Below are 17634 nucleotides of genomic sequence, written 5' to 3' on the forward strand. Positions count from 1 at the left end.
GCGTCGCATTTCAGCGGCTCATTGATGTTATGATTACTCATTTAACCAAACAATGAGTGCCAAGCAGCCCTCGTTGAATGCCCTCTCGCGTGAAAAGAGAGAGCTGCTTGTTGAAAGATAGTGATTTAATAGGAGAACTGATTCTTTTCAGCTGTTTTTTTCTCCCTCTCCTCCCCACGTATTGTGAAACACAAATGGAGGGAGAACAAATACAGTGATTAGCGAGACGATTAATCCCAATTATTTGAGTTGCAAATTCAAGACCTTTGGCAACACCAAAATGTGGGAAACAAGAGGTCTGGGCAAAGTCAAGAGTGGAATGGAGAAGAAAAAAAACAGGACAGAAGAGGACCCTGAGGTTGAGGGTCGGATGAAATAAAGCAGCGAAACCATTCCATTAAATATGATTTCTCACAGCAAAAAGTAGGTGACGGTACTGCCACTCCATGAAGAGGCAACGATTTTAAGCCTGACCTTAAGATGACAGTCTTACAAACGAACAAAAACAGCAATTATTCACATTTTAAAATGTAAAAATATGTACACCTTGTGAAAATCTAGTTTTTTTTAATGTTGTTTATATGTCTATGCATTGTTATTAATATCCTACAAGTAAACAGCATTGCTGAGTATTTTTTTTCTTAAAACTGGAGTGAAAAAAGACGCAGTTTGAAATCATCTGGGTTGAAATACCATGAACTAATCACGTCAACATGTGGGCGGGCTTTAGCGTATCATTAACTGGGAAGCAGGGGAGGCTCAAGAGAAGCCAGGTTATCCCGGTATATATTTTTCTGTTTGAGAATCTGTGAAAATCTGTGTTTATTTTGTATTTATCAAGATATTTTACATAAAAGATGTTTACATTTAGTCCACAAAAATAGCTGAATTTCTAAAAATATCCCCTTTCAAAGTTTACATACCCTTGATTCTCAATATGTGTGGTTACCTGGATGATCCACGGCTGGTTGTTCATGAGTCCCTTGTTTGTCCTGAGCAGTTTAACTGCCCAATGTTCTTCAGAAAAATCTTTTGCATATTTGAACCCTCTCCAGCTGTAACTGTATGGTTTTGAGATCCATCTTTTCACACCGAGGACAACTGAGGGACTCAAACACAACTGTTAAAAAAAAAAGTTCAAACATTCACTGATGCTCCAGAAGGAAACATGATGCATTAAGAGTCGGGGTAAAAACTTTTGAATAGGATGAAAATGTCCAATTTTTTCTTATTTTGTTTAAATATCAATTTTTTTCATTTATTACTGCTTACTTCGGAAGCTTACATGTATCCTGGAAGACAAATAATGCACAGTACGAGGTTGTAAAGAGAGCGAACTACCATTCCGATACATCAACTTGTATACCAGCCTGTATGAGTGAGTGGAGGCGGGGCTCGTTTGCATATTCATGTATCTGCATTTACTTAATGAAGTAAGGATCTAGAATTACATTCAGGCTATTTTAAGGCATGAATACATTTTTTCATATTTAAAAAAACTTTAAATATGTAATTTTGGTGATCAAAGATGAGTTTTAAGGTATAAACTGATTGACTATGGGGGGACTACAGGAACTTAACAATCAAACAAACAAAAAAGAGAAAATAACCAGATGAATAGGTCAGACGAAATAGATCAAATTAGAAATTAGATCAAGACAAAATTAGGTTACAGTACCATCTCTCCATAAAGAGGTAAGGTCTTGATTTTAAATCTTAGACTCTTTGAATAAAAATTGTAATTCTTAAAATAAAAATTAAAACGTGAACAACATTTTCTTTGACAAAATTTTTGAAATTCATTGGAAGATTTGAACAGCATTGAGTAAAATAAAACAAAGGCCATCGAGAATCCTGCATACAGGGGTGTTGGACTGGGGGGATAAAGGGTACCGAGTAACCAGGGCCCGAGGCAGGGAGGGGCCCTTAGAAGTCAGTTTTCTATACATACACATACATTGTATGGGGCCCAGCAAGATGGTTTGTACCCAGGGCCCAAAATTTGGTGCTACGCCGCTGCCTGCATACATCTAAACTCTCTACATAATGGCATCCCAGGATGCACTTCATAACTGGCTGAATTAACACCTTTTGCAGCTAAAAAGAAGGGGGAAAAAACACATGGTTTACAGGACAAGAGTTGAAATGTATTCTTCTTAAATGGTCACCCCCTCACCCTTTACGTCCAGGTCGGATCTGTTGACCTCGCTCTTGCTCTAATTGCCAACGTGCCTTCAGCATCCCGCCGCTGTTGTGCTTCCCCATAAAGGGATAATTACACACTTTGAATTATTAAGCATCATTATCAAAACTCGCGCTTAACTTGTTTTGCTCTACTGTACGGTTCCTCTGATCTTCGGCAATCATTACTTATTAAAGGGACTGGATGCTTTTTCCCAGCTGGAATATGTAGAATCGTGGCTTAATAAAGCAGCTATACCGCAAGCCGTCGGATCTAAACTTCAGTTAAGCGACAAGAAAATATTAGGGTTACTCGCCGCCACTGCCGCCCTGAATAACGAGCAAAAGTCTAGTTATTGGTTCAACTGGATTCATTATCATAGTGGCAGATTAATTAAACTAGTATTTTGAATTGGATGTGTATTTAACGGAGAAGCCCAGTGTTTATCAAGTCTGTTTCTCCGGGGCTCTGGCGACAACGGGGGCTGCTGAAACGATCTTGTGTGTATTCTTTCATTTATCATGCCGTCAGAAGGAAAACACTCCGTGAAAAGTTTCAGTCGACATTTGACAGGTCTTATTTTGAAAACAAATTCTGAAAGCTGTTGTTGAAGCTACTTTTAAACTGTAACTAGAAGAAACACAAGTAATTTAAGAGGGATTTAAACAAGTTAAAAAAAAAATCAATACTGGTAATTCATTCTGGCAAATAAAGTGTTCTGTTTTGGTCTACAAAAATATTTATTAAATATATTAAAATATACAAAATACTACACTGTCAGAAAACATTGCTGTCACCCGAAAAGGTACTAATACACATTCTTAAAGAACTGATATGTACCTTTTAAGGTATATGTGTACCATTTAGGGGTGAGTAAGGTACAAAGATGTACCTTTTCACTTTTGTACCTTAGGGTACCACCCGAGTGACACCACTTTACCTTTTTTTCTGAGAGTATAATATCTATCTATCCATCTACCATAGCTCAACCTCTTACACTAACTGGTTTCAACCATGCAGGAAAACTTTATCAACTTTACAAGGCCAAACACATTTTACACACTTTTCTCTCATGATAAAAACGGGTGATGGCTGATCTTGTCCAAATGGAAACCACATTAACAACACTTGCATCTGTTTTTCTAAACCCACAGGTGGTCATATGTGGGTATATCTGGACCGTATGCTATAACAGACACCTGGGTATAAATTTAGAAACACTTAAAATGAAACACCTTGTGAGAATAACACAAGGCCACACTCTTAAAAATTATGTTGAAAACAACACAAACCTGTGTTGTTTCTTAACACATCTTTGTGTCTCGATAAGGACAACACATAATGTGTTACTTTTAACTCAAACTATGTGTTATTCCTCTTAACACAATATGTGTATTCTATTCTTTTACACACTAAAGTAAAGCACACTTGCTGAATACATTCTGACGTAATGAACATTAAACTCACGTGACTGATCGGCTGTTTCCGCTGATGCCGTTTTATTTACCGTTGGTTACTAGGTTATCAATACCACCATTATTCACTCGAACTTGATGGAAATGCAAAATTCACATTTCTTTGTTTTATTGTTCTGTTTTTGCTAACTTTGCAACCCAATTCATATACTTAGGCACTATTCAATGCCATTTTGTAATATAAATAGTGTGAGTAGTGTGTTTACACTGAAAATTCCACAAACAAAAAAGTACACATTAAATTGAAGGGGGGAGTGGGCCGACACCCTTGCCTCTTCATCATATGCATCTTCATCATATGCATCTTATCCTTTTGAATGATTTTTAATAACCTCATGAATTAAATAATCAGTTATTATCCTTTCAAAATAATGAATTAGTTTGACAATCAATTTTATGTGATCATTAATACATTTAACTATTATTTAATATGATTTTGACTCTATGTCTACTGTATGGTTTCTAATTTGCTTTCCAGAGACGGTCTGACAAAGACAGTCTGACCCCTATCTATATGCCCTGACATAGATAGCCTGACCCCTATCTCTGGGTCCTGACCAACAGGGCCTTGGAGAGAAAGTTAGAACTTCCAAGAGGTGAATCCTGCCTGTTGTTAGTAACCCCAGGACAGGATGGGGTGGGAGGATTTGAGTCTCCCAATTTTGATTTCTTCCCATTTATATAATGTGATTTTTCCCATTGATAGAAGTACATTTTTGTCTTTATATTTCTTTATATTTCTTTATAGAATGAGGTAGATGACATTAGTCATACTTTTCTTTCTGGAGATGTGTTTGTCATGTGGTGTTGATATCTTGTTCTGTTGATAAGCTCACTGCTGCGCTAACCTTGGAGGAGAGATGTGCCCTAGAGTCTTGTGTGTGTGTGTGTTACATGTTCTGTGCAGGTCTATGGAATGGATTGGACCTCTTTTCTCACACCCTAGACCTCTTGGCGTCTTTCTAGGACTCCCCTGAATTCAACACTACCCCAAATCTTGGGATTGTCTGATGTATACATCCTGATTAACAACAACAACATCTCCTATCTATTCTCATGTGACACATTGTTTAGACTTTATGCCAATCAGTAATATTCCACGTGTTTGTAATGATGTAAATCATGCCCTTGAAATTGGTATAACTGGTGTGGTAATTTTGTGTAGAATAGAGTCTGGCCTGACACCGCCCTGAGAGACTCTAAAGCTGACTCTACTGATGAAACTGCAAACTATTCTTCAGTAAAATTCTCTCCGATGATTGAACATCCTGACTCCTGGTCTTCATTTCGCATATCTGGTCTATGGGTCAAAACTGTAACCCCTAACAGTTTTTGGTGGAGGATGTGCGGGCAATAATTCCTTGGTGACACCTCTGGCAAAACAACAAATAAGGTAGTATTTATTTATTTTATTGTTTGGATAAGGTTATCTGAATGGAAGATTGGTAAAGGGGAACGAGAGAGCTTCACTTCGATAGGAGTGAGGAGTTAATTATACTTGTGTGATAGTATAAAGCAAAGTCGCTGATGGCATCGTTACGGTTAACGGTAGAAGGCAGTGCATTGAAGCGTACTTAAGAAAGGGGTCCCCGGTGGGCATTGAGTGCAGTCACTACCCCTACAGGAGTACGTCCCTGGAACAGTGTGTGAGTCCAGTAGGCATCGCAAACCTGCGCCAGTCTCTTCCATTCAGATAAAGGGATCCCCTTGTTTAAACAAGTAAAATAGATTTAGGAGTTGTTTGCCAGGGGTGCATCTGGAACGATACCGAGTAGAATAAAATAAGACCCAAATTGGTAAGGACCAGTATATGTGACCAGGAGTAAAAAGATACTTTGTGGTTTCATGAGTAGAACTCACTTCTATTCTATTAAAAACTTATTTGAGGATAAAAATAAGATTCATTGCCTTACGTTGCTAAAAACCTTTTTTGTGATCAAGAAAAGATTGTTTAGAAACCGAATAGGCGTCAGATAAACCCAAATTTATAGCCGTTTACACTCGCTGTAAAATGGGAGGCGTACCAATGAAATCAATCCCTAATGGGGCTAATGAGTGGTACGACCTGGATGCACGTGACAGAATAGCAAAATTAAAGGAAGTGCAGGTGGGCCATGATCAGGGAGGTTTTAATAAGGGGCTGGGAAAGTTTTGTGACAAAGTAGAAAATGCTGCCAAGTCTCTTCCTCCCTCTATCCCGACTGACTCTTACCAGGAAGTGCAGGTGGCCCCCACTCAGGGATCCGCCCCGCTTCCTGATAACAGAGAGGAGGGACCGCATGAAAAGGCACGCCCAATTTTGAATGCACAGGTTGAAATCCCTCCCCCGTGCAACCCAGAGGTTCTTTCCGCACAAGCAAAAAGTAAATTAACCACAGAGGTCAAAAATATCAGCTTGTCCTCTGTTGAGGCATATAAACCCAGAAAAACAGTCTTTGCCGCCCCAATCCGACATTCGGAGTGGGACGAAAAGAACACTGAAATGGGGGCTGGGCATGAATATGGGTCATTGACCAGACTAACCCCAGCTGAGAAAAATAGTTTGCTTGCGGGGATAGAACCTTTCAAACTGTACAGCCCAAATAAAGTTTTATGGGATAAGATAGAAGCCATTGCCAGACAACAAAATCTGGGCATTGCTGACATACAAGCACTGGTGGAAGGATTAATTCCTACCAGTAAACTGAAAGCTGTACAAACAATTAGACCCCACCCCTTCGTTCCTTCAGACTGGACTGAGTACTGCGAGGCCTACACCACTTACAAGTATGAGGTTGAAGAAATGTTAGGTCAGGGGTCATACCCCTGGACCAGTGTAACCCAGGTCAAACAGAGAGTAGGGGAAAGCCCTTTAGAATATGCTGACCGTTTTCGCATAGCCTATAAAACTTACTGTGCTGTAAACTGTAAGCCTGTAGATTGTGATTGCTCCATTGTCCTTGAATCTGCCACAGGCAGCCTGAATGTGCTTCCCTTATCTCAATCTGGCCACCATTGTAAACAGAGATGCGCAGTGACTGATGTTGACAAAGAGACTGAAACTCAACCTGAGTGGAAGTTTTTGATTTCTAAATTTCCTGATGTTTGGGTAAAAGATACATTTGATTGTGAGCTTGCCCAAGTTCAGCCACTGAGCATCCCAGGACCCATGCATGTAGCCAAACGACAATACCCTTTAAGAAATGAGGCTCGAGAAGGTGCGAAGAGTGTGGTAGACAGATTATGCAAACAGGGTATCATAATACCATGCACCTCTCCGACAAATTCACCGATATGGTCCATGAAAAAGAGCGACAACTCTTGGGGTCTCACAATAGACTTCACCGCGTTAAATGCAGCTTCCGAAAAGATGCACCCCCTTGTCACGAACCCCGCCATGATCCTTTATGAAATAGGGTCTGAACACTGTTATTTCACTGCACTGGATATTTCTAACACTTTCTGGACTTGCCCTCTAGCCAAGGAGGACCCAGGAAAGTTTGCTCTCACCTGCAGGGGTCGCCAATGGACATGGTGCCAGTTGCCACAAGGATTCTGCAACTCTCCAACCCTGTTTCATCAGGTACTGGCATCCTTCATTGATCCGGTAAGAAAGACTGTTGAAAATGATGGATCATTTGTCCTAAAATATGTGGATGACATTCTGATTGCCAGCCCAAGCAAATTCAAACATTTAACTGCTGTACGAACTGTTTTGAATGCCCTGAAAGACGGGGAATTCAAAGCCAACTTGAAAAAGGCACAGCTGGCACTGCCCGAAGTGACTTATTTAGGGCAGATTGTCGGGGTGCACGACCGACGAATCACTCCAGAAAGAGTCAAAGCCATCGTCAAACTTCCAAAGCCAAACATGGTTACTGGTCTAAGGCAGGTAATGGATCTTCTGAATTACTGCCGCCAGTATGTTCCTGAATACACTGAACTTTCTAAACCCCTCACAGAATCTCTTAAAGGGGGAAAACCTGGATCCGACCTGATCGACTGGACGGAGGAGATGGAGGAGGTGTTCGTGAGTATCAATGAAACTCTCACTTCCTCCCCAGCACTGAGACATGCTGACAGCAGCCAACCTTTTCACCTGTGGACATGGGTTGGAACCCTATCATACTCCGCTGCCCTTGGCCAGAGAGTTCCAGGCCGAAATTCCTACGGAATGGTAGGATATTATTCTGCTCCTATTCCTGTTTCTATGGCAGGTCAGCACCCCTGCCTGCTGACATGTGACTGTGCAGAATGGGCTGTGAAAACCACGGAGGACATTGTGACACATCAAAAGGTGATACTGCACACAAGACATCAGATTTTGAAGTTATTGACAAACACTTGCTTGAGCTCTATTTTAAGTCAAAGACGAGTGAAGGGGGAAACCACTTTTCTGAGGAAGAATGTGGAAATTGAAATTGACAATGAAAATGCTGTAAACCCTGCCTCCTTGCTTCCAGAAGAAGGAACTGCCCACAACTGTGTCTATCTGATCGAGAATGACAGCCAGAGCCCTCTCCAGGCCGAACCATTATCTGATGCCATGAACTTGTTTGTTGACAGGTCCAGTTTTCATGAACAAGGACAACGCTCCACAGGCTGGGCTATGGTAAACGAACATTATGAGACTGTTGAATGTGACTCTCTTTCAGGGGGAGGGGCTCAGGTGGCAGATCTGGTCACTCTCACAAGTACACTTCAATACGGCAAGGCCTTCGGGACAGTCCATGATTTCGGACCTGTGTGGAAACGACAGGGGTTCCCTATCACCCCTAGTTTACCCATCTCTCATCAAAAGCAGGTACAGAAACTCATGTCTGCCTGTGATTTTCCTGCAGAAGGAGCTGTTATCAAAAGAACAGGACACTCTACTGATAACGCCCCAGAATCCAAGGGCAACCAAGCTGCTAATGCTGCTGCCAGTCTGGCTGCACAACAGACAGAGAAATGCGTGAGTGTAATGGCTATCTCTCCCCAGGAGAGTGAGCCACCCCGAGACATTTATGCACAGGATAAAGATCCTGAAGTAACAGAGCAATGGACAAAACTTGGTGCACTGATAAACTCAGATGGACTTTGGAAATTCAATGAACGTTTTGTCTGCCCTGTTTCTGCTCGAACCGAGCTCATGTCGTTATATCAAGGGTTGGCACATGCTGGGCCTGAGAAACTATATGCAATGATTTCTAAAACATGGTGGTGGCCAGAGATGAGAGCTTCCAGCAGGGATTTTTGCAGATGTTTAGTTTGCTTTAAGGTTAATTCTTCAGCTAAGCTAAATATCCCCTTAGGTCACGCCCCATGTCCCCAGCGTCCGTGGACCCATCTTCAGATTGACTTCACTCTACCCCCTAGTGGGGGCTTTTCATACATCTTAATGATTGTTGATTTGTTCTCCAGATGGGTAGAGGCTTTCCAGTTGAAGAACTGCACTGCAGATGCAACTGCCTTGATGCATCTGCACATGTTCAAACTAACCGTTGACATAACTGTTTGGATGTGTGTGTTCGTTTTAGTCTTCTCTATCTGTGCAGGTCCTCTTGCTGAGGAGCAAGCTGAATCCTGCCGAGGAGGACAGGAGGATGCTGACACTAACGAACAATCTGAGAAGCGAGCTGACAAAGAAACATGTTGTACCCCTAATGTGAGTGGAAGGTGTGAGAGCCTCGGAATGGGGACTGGTCTTTTTAGTGGCCAGCATGTCCGTGATGAGGTGAAGAGACAAGTGTGACCCGTCAGGGAAGCATGAGTCACCACTCAACCTTCCATAGAGACCTCACTTGTAGACCAGACGTGGTGGTATTGGACCCCACATTGGTCTTAAAACGGGGGATTGAAGGGGGGAGTGGGCCGACACCCTTGCCTCTTCATCATATGCATCTTCATCATATGCATCTTATCCTTTTGAATGATTTTTAATAACCTCATGAATTAAATAATCAGTTATTATCCTTTCAAAATAATGAATTAGTTTGACAATCAATTTTATGTGATCATTAATACATTTAACTATTATTTAATATGATTTTGACTCTATGTCTACTGTATGGTTTCTAATTTGCTTTCCAGAGACGGTCTGACAAAGACAGTCTGACCCCTATCTATATGCCCTGACATAGATAGCCTGACCCCTATCTCTGGGTCCTGACCAACAGGGCCTTGGAGAGAAAGTTAGAACTTCCAAGAGGTGAATCCTGCCTGTTGTTAGTAACCCCAGGACAGGATGGGGTGGGAGGATTTGAGTCTCCCAATTTTGATTTCTTCCCATTTATATAATGTGATTTTTCCCATTGATAGAAGTACATTTTTGTCTTTATATTTCTTTATATTTCTTTATAGAATGAGGTAGATGACATTAGTCATACTTTTCTTTCTGGAGATGTGTTTGTCATGTGGTGTTGATATCTTGTTCTGTTGATAAGCTCACTGCTGCGCTAACCTTGGAGGAGAGATGTGCCCTAGAGTCTTGTGTGTGTGTGTGTTACATGTTCTGTGCAGGTCTATGGAATGGATTGGACCTCTTTTCTCACACCCTAGACCTCTTGGCGTCTTTCTAGGACTCCCCTGAATTCAACACTACCCCAAATCTTGGGATTGTCTGATGTATACATCCTGATTAACAACAACAACATCTCCTATCTATTCTCATGTGACACATTGTTTAGACTTTATGCCAATCAGTAATATTCCACGTGTTTGTAATGATGTAAATCATGCCCTTGAAATTGGTATAACTGGTGTGGTAATTTTGTGTAGAATAGAGTCTGGCCTGACACCGCCCTGAGAGACTCTAAAGCTGACTCTACTGATGAAACTGCAAACTATTCTTCAGTAAAATTCTCTCCGATGATTGAACATCCTGACTCCTGGTCTTCATTTCGCATATCTGGTCTATGGGTCAAAACTGTAACCCCTAACAAAATACACTTCATTAACCGTCAATGTACGGTACACATTATGATTTTGGGCTGTCCCACACGGCAATTTCTGTGGTAGTGGCTCTTTAAAGGTGGTCCTATGTCGTACAGTAAGAGAGGTTCAAAGACAGCCGTTGTCACAGTCTTGCACCCTACGATCATTTTCTGACAGTGTCACAATCGTCTCACAATGTGTCTGCTACTACAACCTCTGTCTACTGACTCGCCAATGCAAATGCAACATGAAATGGCATATTGATCAACGCGACATGGTGTTTTATCTTAAAACTTCTCACCTTAAGCTCCATTTGCAAAATTGGCATGCCAAGTTGGCCTCTTTTCCCTGGCCATGACCGCTGTGACCACATTCTCCTCTTTCACCTCCTCCTCTTTTTTTAATGACAAAATAATAACATAAACACATTAAAATTCATACACTACACAGTTGAGTTCATAGTGTACATGTTTAGTAGTGTACAGTGTGTCATTATAAACAACTAATAATTTACATTTGTTCAAGTTCCTAGCATTCAAATGATGGCGAGGGTCGGCGAGATGAAGCCTCTCGCATACCTGACTCCATCATGACTGATTCAGGGGTGTCTTCCATTCAAAGCTGCAGGGGATCAAATAAAACTTTTTTAATACACATATAGCAAACTAACGCCTTTTTTGCTAGAAAGCCAAGAAAAATGTAAAAGATAATGTTAACTTCTTAGGGCATTTTAAACGACAATCGTGAGCTCAGGTCATTTTCAATTAGACCGTGAAATTCCCTCATGTGAATCACGGCATGGCTATAAAAGGTCTCATTGATCTCATCTCATCTCATCCCACAATAAATTGAACAGAAGAAAACATAAAGCTCTTTAAAATTAGCTCCCACCACCGAAATCATGTAGTGTTGGCACGGTCGTGGCTATATAAATATACACCACTTCGACCACATACAAATGACCACAAAAGGCATTTTGAAAACCTCTAATTCCAAATACAGACATTTTCTTATCTCCACCCATCAAAGATATCCACCGATAACGAAAAGTTGAAGCTCGAGGACACTCTTGATATGACATAGCAGGAAAGGGATTGGATGATAATTAGCACATACTGTCTTGGACACACGGTTGCACTTTTTCTTTGTTTTTAAACACACATTTATCACAAAATGACACAAAACATGTTAAAATGGTCCCAACAAAAAAAGAATTAACACATTCTTTTTTACTTTAACCTATCTGCTGAAGAGGCTCCTTTATGAGAGCTCAGCATACAAACACAAGAAGCTGTTTGTGCACGGGTCTGAACATGGGGTTTATGAGGTTAGTGTGCCATCATCCAATCAACATTTCATGTGGCTTTAGGGTACAAAAAAAGTGTTTCGTGTGCCATATAAGATCCCATGCCTTCACAAAATCCTTTATGCCTGAAAAATTAATATTTTTTATATTAATATTTGTCTTTTAACTAACCAAGAGCTTTTCTTAACCAGTTAACATTATGCTAAGCTAAAAGGCTAAGCTTTTAACTTTCTTAGCGAAGGCTAAGTAAAAACACATTTTGGTAATATGTGGCATTACCAAATAATGCCTACATTTAAACAACATTAATTAACATTTTTATAATAATAATAATAATAGTTTGTTCGATTTATATAGCGCTTTTCAAGGCACTCAAAGAGCTTTACATTGAAAGGGGGAATCTCCTCAAACCACCACCAATGTGCAGCATCCACCTGGATGATGCGACGGCAGCCATATTGCGGCAGAACGCTTTATGATAAATGCTGCATTCCAGGCAACCCGTAACCCGTGTTTTTCAAACCTTCAACCTGTGAAAGAGCACTGGAATGCCAGTCCAGTGACTTCCCACCGGTGAACTTAGATTGATGTACTCCCAGTTACGAGTTCTGATGTCACATAGCCCGCCACCCACAAAACAACAATGGCAGCCTCTACGGATGCGTGTTTACGAAAGTCATACATTAAAAACCAAATCATTTATTAAAATAAGGTATTGCTTTAATGTTATTTATCCGCAAATGTTATGCACTATCAGCAGCTTTTCTAGCGTTAGCTTGTTTTCAATACATTAAGTGCAAACCAAGAATAAATTAATACCAAATACATTTCCAAATATACAAATAATGTACTATTAATAATAATTGCAATATGTGCCGTTTTTTCCTCATCCGTCTCCCTCAAATAAGCAAGGAGTAAGCACCTTTGTCGATAGAAAGGATTGTAAGTAAGCATGCTATGCTTTGTTTACATCTAGCTACCGCAATTCCTTGCGCTCAGGCAGTTTGCCGTGACTTTGCCTCGAACGCTACAAAGTTGTGAGTCATGGTTTTAAGTCGTAATTTACGGGCTCAAAAATCTGCCTGGAACACTATTTGAAGAACTATTTTTACTATAAAGAACTTTTGTCTTTGAACTTTGCAGAGGAAAGGTTCGGTGTTAAACAGGGGAGGACTGGCCATCGGGAAAACCAGGAGAATTCCTGGTGGTATGGCAGCTGATTTGGCCTACTGCTCTGTATTCTCCCCTGTATTCTGGTCTTAAATGTTCTTCAAGTAACCATAAATGCCAATAAAGAACTTTTATTTTTAAGAGTGTAGAGCTTCTTTGGCCTGTATGCCTGATTTTGTGGCCAATGTAAAGAACAGAATTCAGTGTGCCATGCTTGTGAACTTCTATCTCTGAGCCACAGCAAAAGCAAAGGAGGCCCGTGCCATAAACGTGCACTTGCTTAATACTCGCACGTCTCCTTCGGCACGCACCCGTAGCCAAACTAAACACTGTGCTATCCTCAGCCAACACGTGTCAGTCGCCTCACCTGTAGATCAGCGCTTCCATCCGACAAGTAAAAAAAATAAAAAGCACCACTTTGTCCCTCTCTGTCCCTTCCCCTTAAGGAGCGGTGCGTGAGTCAGATTAAATAATCATTGGGACCGGGGTGCGTTTCACCTTGGGGACATATTGTCCCCTGTCAGTGGAACCTTCGGGGACAGAAGGCGGCTCGACGGGGGAGCGTGGTGGGGAGCGCTCCGCTCTGATGAAATGGAGCTGGCTTAATGAAGGCATGGCCCGTGGCTTCCGCAGCTCTGCCATATGCTTCGCCAAATGCAAATGGCCCCCCAATTCAAACAACTTTTTCATCTTGATCTATGCAAATGTGTTTATAAATACAGGCTTATAAATATGGCATTTCACGTTTTAAAGAGTGAACTAAAAACTTGGATGCCCCCCTCCCTCACCAAATGAAAATGGCCGACGGACTGATTAATGGTGTACTGGGGGATGGTATGGACACGTGAGCACGTGTTCAAAAGAAATAATTCATTAATTAGTTTGCACAGAAATGATAGCTTGATATTTCTGTGCCACACTTACATTTTTTGCTTTCATTTTGAGGAAATATTCATAAATTCATAGAATAAAAATAGCCTACATATCATAGCCTACAATTTAATAACCACTGTGACAACATGCCCCACTATTGTCGACAGGTTAATGTGTTTAATGAATCTTTTTCCCCCTGGCCAACAATGATGGGAATGTTCAATAGAGCCTATACAGTAGGCTAATTGACTTTCAAAAACAAACCGGAGCAAAAGTGTGACAAGTAGCCTCAGACTGACCCATTTAATTATCAAGCAGCCTACCATTCTGACAACTTTTGCGTAGAACTTCTGCACGATGAGCTCCAGTCCGAAGCGCAGTGCCTGTGCTTGGTCTGATGGAGTTATTGTAACCTACAGGATCACAGTGAGCTCATTAGCCCGTGTGCTCCGGCGCTAATTTGGGGGGTTACGAACTGGATGTTAATTAATCACAAGGCTGGCAGAAAGCGATGGCCTAGCGTGCGGCTGTGAGCGTGCATATCAAGCAGGCTGCCGCGCGCCCGAACAAGTGTTGTTGTTTGTGCGGAGCGTGAGAGCGCGCGCGCTGCAAGCTGCGAAGTGTTATTTGTGTAGAGCCAGACAGAGAGAGTGAGAGAGGAAAACAAATCGCAGGCTGAGATGATTTGCAAAGTTCTCTCATGACATGTGGCCCTGTAATTATTTTTAAAGTATTTTGGTCACTATTCAGATTTGGTATCATTAGGCCAATGTATCGAATGCAATTTTATCAAAACGCATTTTCTTTCAGTAATCAGCATCAAATCATGAAGCCACATATAATGTTTTAAGATGTATATAGATACAACTTTTTGCTCGAGTCTGTATTATGTTGATGGACAACACTTTTGACTATCATTTTGTGTCGTTTCCTTTATATAGGAGACGCAATGGCGCCATCTAGCGAATGGAATTGTGTAGACGCACCATGGACCCATGTTTCAGACCGCCACAAATATTATTTTCTATGCATCTGTTTTAAATTATATTAACATATTATTTTTGTCATTATTTCTCGGTTTGATTTAAAAAAAAAAAAAATACAGATAAAGAAACAGTCCTTAATAAATAGTTTTTTTCATCTGGACAGTTTGGTAGTGACATAAGTAGTACTTAATGAATGGCAACCTATGTACTCAGAATAAAAAACACAGAGATTAACACTTGCTGCTTCCAAATGTAGGCCATTTCTACTCTTTTTATGCAACAGATCTGCAGGGGTGGAAACAATAAAAAAAAAAAATTCTACATGTTTTAAATAAAAATTGGAGAAAACAATATCAAACATGATGAGGAATATACTGTCCCCCCCCCCCCCTCCCATCTGTCAAAAGAAAACAATATTTGAGAAGTCATAAGTTGGTCAGTTTATTATGTCAATGGAGTATTAAGTCATGATGCAAACACTGAACCACATTTCAAATAGGATTTTAATAAAATAAAAAAGTCTTAATAATTAAATAAAAAATAAAAGGGGCTTAATTGATACGTATTCATCCCGCTGTGTTTTAGCAACCTAAATTGGATGATGAAATCAATTATCATGGGAAGTCACACTAGATGTTAACAAGGTACACCTGGGTGTTCATTTCGAGATAAAGCAATGCTCAGTTTATGACTGCACAGTAAATATCACAGTTTAATAACTAAAACAGTGGTTGTTAGAAAGAGAAAGTTGGAGAGGCTATGGGGAGGGGGAAAACACATAAAAACAGGTGCTGCAAAGATCAGGCCATATCAGCTGTAATGGGAGAATCTGACATCAGTGGTCACTTCAGAACTTCACATATTCAGCTTCTTTGGAGAGCTTAAAGAACGCCACCGAAGTCATGTGGCAAAAAATGAAACCATTTGGAAGACTGCTGTGTCTCATGCGACTAAAGTTGAGCTCATTGGCTTGAAGACATTTGGATTCGGCACTAACTAATTATAACACAACACTAAGGTAACACCATCACTGTTAAACGTAGTGCTGCATGTTGATTTTTTTAGGAGGAGAGCATAGTAAAGCTTATTGCATCAAGATGAATAACGGCAAATCCTTAGGAACATTTTGCAATGTTGTTTTGTATGTATGAATGTATGTGAATACACCGATCAGGCATAACTGACAGGTGAAGTGAATAACACTGATTATCTCTTCATCACGACACCTGTTAGTGGGTGGGATATATTAGGCAGCAAGAAAACATTTTCTCCTTAAAGTTAATGTGTTAGAAGCAGGAAACATGGACAAACGTAAGGATGTGAGCTAGTTTGACTAGGGTCAAATTGTGATGGCTAGACGACTAAAAACTGCAGCTCTTGTGGGGTGTTCCTGGTCATGCAGTGGTCAGTATCAGGGTCATGGGCGGCCAAGGCTCATTGATGCATGTGGGGAGCGAAGGCTGGCCTGTGTGGTCTGATCAACAGACAAGCTCCTGAAGCTCAAATTGCTCAAGAAGTTAATGCTGGTTCTGATAGAAAGGTGTCAGAAACACAGTGCATCACATTTTGTTGCATATGGGACTGAATAGCAGCAGACCAGTCAGGGTGTCCATGCTGACCCCTGTCCACCGCCTAAAGTGCCAACAGTGGGCATTGTGAGCATCAGAACTGGACCACTGAACAATGGAAGAAGGTGGCCTGGTCTGATGAATCACGTTTTCTTTTACATCGAGTGGATGGACAGGTGCATGTGCGTTGCTTACCGGGGAACACATGGCACCAGGATGCACTATGGGAAGAAGGTAAGCCAGCAGAGGCAGTGTGATGCTTTGGGCAATGTTCTGCTGGGAAACCTTGGGTCCTGCCATCCATGTGGATGTCACTTTGACTCATGCCTCCTACATAAGCATTGTTGCAGACCATGTACACCCTTTCATGGAAATGGTATTCCCTGGTGGCTGTGGCCTCTTTCAGCAGGATAATGCGGCCTGCCACAAAGCAAAAATGGTTCAGGAATGGTTTGAAGAGCACAACGAATTTGAGGTGTTGACTTGACCTCCAAATCCAATCTCAATCCAACCAAGCATCTGTGGGATGATGTGCTGAACAAACAAGTCCGATCCACGGAGGCCTCACCTCGCAATTTACAGGATTTAAAGGATATGCTGCTAACATCTTGTGCCAGATACCACAACACACCTTCAGGGGTCCAGTAGATCCACGCCTTGACAGGTCAGAGCTGTTTTGGGAGTAAAAGGGGGGCCGACAATGTTTAATTTTGGCTCCCAAACAATGGGCCCTTTACAAACCCACATTTCCAATTTAAAACTGCTGCGTCATACTGTTTGTCTTTATTTGAGGTCTAAATAGTATGAAAGGATTTTAATGCAGTAAATAATTAAGTTTACAGCAATTTGAAGAAAGTAATGACAACTTATCACCATTAGAGGGCAATGCAGCTTTCTACATCAACATATATTATATTTGTTTTGTGTATGATTGTATCTAACATCAATCACATGTGTAGGCTATATTAGATTCAGTTCAGATTCTCTTAATCATAACATGTTACAGGAGAATAACAATTAAATAATCGGGAATAGTCCCACAAAACCAAGACTTGTGAGAGATAAGAGGTCTCAATGGAGATACAAGGTGAACAGACAGATGCATTTATTTTAATAAAGCAATAAATATGTTTGTATAAATAAAGGCAACCTTCATTTTTTTTCTACCTCTCTACTGTTT

At 40.9% G+C, this 17634-nt stretch overlaps 1 protein-coding gene across 2 annotated transcripts in view; it reads right to left on the reverse strand.

The window, feature by feature from the left end:
• Positions 1 to 17634, reverse strand: part of arl4aa (ADP-ribosylation factor-like 4aa) — a 51174-nt gene that overhangs the window by 20739 nt on the left and 12801 nt on the right. The window contains exons 5-6 of one of the 2 annotated variants that reach the window (XM_067450380.1): positions 11066 to 11172; positions 10853 to 10943 (exon numbers count right to left, since the gene is read on the reverse strand). The exons of the other annotated variant lie outside the window; for it this stretch is intronic. Of the exons in view, the coding sequence (XP_067306481.1) occupies positions 10853 to 10924 (72 nt within the window). The 5' untranslated portion in view covers positions 10925 to 10943; positions 11066 to 11172. The remainder of the gene's footprint in view (positions 1 to 10852; positions 10944 to 11065; positions 11173 to 17634) is intronic. 2 annotated transcript variants of the gene reach the window in all.

The sequence above is a fragment of the Pseudorasbora parva genome, chromosome 8 (assembly GCF_024679245.1).
Source record: "Pseudorasbora parva isolate DD20220531a chromosome 8, ASM2467924v1, whole genome shotgun sequence".
Lineage (NCBI taxonomy): Eukaryota > Metazoa > Chordata > Actinopteri > Cypriniformes > Gobionidae > Pseudorasbora > Pseudorasbora parva.